At 42.3% G+C, this 2468-nt stretch overlaps 1 protein-coding gene across 2 annotated transcripts; it reads right to left on the reverse strand.

Moving 5' to 3' along the window:
• Positions 1-57: 57 nt before the first annotated feature.
• LOC119414563 (insulin-like growth factor-binding protein 1) lies at positions 58-1393 on the reverse strand. Of its 2 annotated transcripts, XM_037681661.1 has the most exons (4): positions 973-1393; positions 734-876; positions 453-581; positions 58-349 (listed from the first exon to the last, which is right to left on the reverse strand). In XM_037681661.1, exons 1-4 carry the CDS (start codon positions 1316-1318, stop codon positions 224-226), a joined length of 744 nt encoding a protein of 247 aa, XP_037537589.1. In that variant the 5' UTR covers positions 1319-1393; the 3' UTR covers positions 58-223. The 2 variants fall into 2 exon arrangements, with proteins under 2 accessions (XP_037537589.1, XP_037537588.1); XM_037681660.1 differs by having other exon boundaries at positions 734-1393.
• Between the last annotated feature and the right edge of the window lie 1075 nt (positions 1394-2468).

Consider the following 2468-nt stretch of genomic DNA (forward strand, 5'->3'; position numbering starts at 1 on the left):
ATAATGATATAAAATAAGGAAAACATTAACACATAAAAAAGAAAGGCTTTTGTGAATAAATAAGATTATGATACAGACGTCAGTTGTAAATAAAGCAGGAGGACATATTTCTTTAAAGTTTTGTTCTTTTAGATGTCTGAGAGTAGTTTGTTTAAAGTTAAGGAACTTTTTTTCAGTCTGAACAAAACGTGTGTTTTTGTGCGTTTATGAGTGAGTCCATCCCTCAGTGAGTGACCTCTTGATGGCACTCTGCATCGCCAAGAATGTCGCTGGATTCTGGGAGCTTCTTCCCGTTCCACGACGAGACACACCAGCAACGAGCCGGGGGCCCGACCAGAGACGACTCGCACTGAAACACAAAGGCGCATGAGTCACCTGGAAACTGAGGACTAATCTCTCTAAATTAGTTGGGGTCTAGTTTAGTTTTGGGGAAAAAGTTAAACATTTCTCACCTGCTTGGCCTTGTAGAAGCCATGCTTGTCACAGTTGGGGAGGTAAAAGGTTGTGAACTTGTCGCCTAGTAACTGTTGAGAGCTGGCTATCCTGTCCAGTGCTGCGTGCAGCTCAACGTGACAGGGACCCTTTGCAAAACAGAAGCAGAACTGCATGTTAATTAATATACCACATGATCTTTTTCCTTTAAACAATCAATGCTTCTAGATTCATGCACTCCCTCTTGTGGAAACAGTGCTGAATTACTTCTTACACAATCTGATGTCATATCGGTTCATACCTGCTGCACCAGTTTGTTGCGGATGGCGTTGACCTTGGCTTTGATGCTCTCCTGACCCTCAGCAGGATCTTGGGGATCAGAAGGAAGATTAAGTCCCAACAAGTAGTGCAGGGAGCCATGATCCGGGACTTCGTCACCCTCCCCTGTAGAGATTTTGAAAAAATGTTCATTGTAAAATAAAATCCTAATTGTAATGTGGGAAAAAAAAATAGCATAAATGAAAGAATCACTGAAGCTACCTTGGCCCAAGTCTTCAGTGCAGATTCCCTGTCCTCTGATCAGAGCGTGGAGTGGTCTGGCCTCACCTGGCCTGGGAGTGCAGTGGAGGCCCTCGCCACAGTGGGCTGTGTGAACGCCACAGGAAGCACCTTTCTCAAGTGCGCAGGTCATGCAGCAGCCGCAGCCGGGTTCTCTCAGCACTTGCTTGCAATCCAGTGGGACTGCAGGACAGTTGTTCAGCTTCTGTTGCGTGCAGGGGGAACAGCGGATGGGTTCAGGTCCCACCACTGGGGTCGACCTTACCACAGCCAGCACAGCGAGAACCACTGCAGCCCCAAACCTCAGGGTTTTATAGAATCCAAGCATTTTTTTAGTCTACAATTTTCTTTAAAATCTTCGTTGGTCTTGCCTCGTAAACCTGTTCTCTGTGACTGGAGAGTTTCTTCTAAAGAGATTTCCATGAACCAGCCGTATTTGTACGATGAGCTGACCTCAAAACGGTTAATGATTGACACCGTGACCAGAGATATAAAATATTTTTGACAAAGCTATTCCAAACAGTGGGTGACCCCGTTTGATGTGCGTAGATCCACGATCACAAGGTCAGTCGTCAATATTGACTCGGGAACATAAAGAGATTGTAGATCAAAACAACTTTGTTTTCGGATGACAAAATCAGCCCACATCTCCACAACTCATGTTGTGAAAGGAATTTTAATGGAGCTGCTGCTTACTACAGTAATGAGTGATAAATATTCACTACCAGAACATTCAGACCATTTTAAAATGCATTTATTATATTGAGTAATGCTAACGGATGAATCTCAGACATTGTTTTTGATAATAAAATCCTATTTTTCCCCCTTTAGACATGTTGCTTCCCTTATCATGTTGACAGATAAAATGAATCATTCCTATCGACGTGTACAACGCTAACATTGTGGATTTGTCTGCTAGATTCACAACATGTTTGTCTACAAAAAAAGGACAGTAATTGAATGTTTCCCTGGTGTAGTATTTGTCATAAATATCTGACAAATGCCAGAAGTGTGACGTGCAAGCCAGCTCCACTTATCTCATGCTGCGCTCTCCACACGGCCCCAGGCATTTCATTGTGATAGGACTGAAGTACAAAAAGCTATGATATCTCAAGCTTCTCTTTAGTTCAAAAGATTTCTACTACAAACAGTAGTAAAAATGACATACGTTCTTATAAATCCATGTACTCTAATAAAAAGGATGGAGCAGGAGATTCTGGGTGGTGTTCCCAATAAATTTATGAAGTCAAAGCGGATCCATACACAATATCAAGAATAGCTACTCATAACCCACAATTTGGAAGAGTATACTTTGGTTCAGTTCACATAGCTGATGGTAGTTTCTGAAGGTCTACATAAACTTCCATGACAGGAAGATGGTGGTCAGTTAACAGGTTGAGTGGATAAATTCACACCAAAAACAATTCAAGTCCAAATACTGTCATCTTTCAGTGCCAGAACACCTACAAATCCAACAA

The sequence above is a fragment of the Nematolebias whitei genome, chromosome 9, assembly GCF_014905685.2.
Source record: "Nematolebias whitei isolate Nwh7 chromosome 9, NemWhi1, whole genome shotgun sequence".
Taxonomy (NCBI): Eukaryota; Metazoa; Chordata; class Actinopteri; order Cyprinodontiformes; family Rivulidae; genus Nematolebias; species Nematolebias whitei.

Excerpts from the sequence above, each read along its gene's own strand:
- LOC119414563 (XM_037681660.1), bottom strand. The coding sequence starts at position 1,318 with ATGCTTGGATTCTATAAAACCCTGAGGTTTGGGGCTGCAGTGGTTCTC. Across the intron at positions 582-733 it reads GCAACAAACTGGTGCAGCAG|GGTCCCTGTCACGTTGAGCT; the intron begins GTATGAACCGAT and ends TGTTTTGCAAAG. Across the intron at positions 350-452 it reads GCTTCTACAAGGCCAAGCAG|TGCGAGTCGTCTCTGGTCGG; the intron begins GTGAGAAATGTT and ends TTTGTGTTTCAG.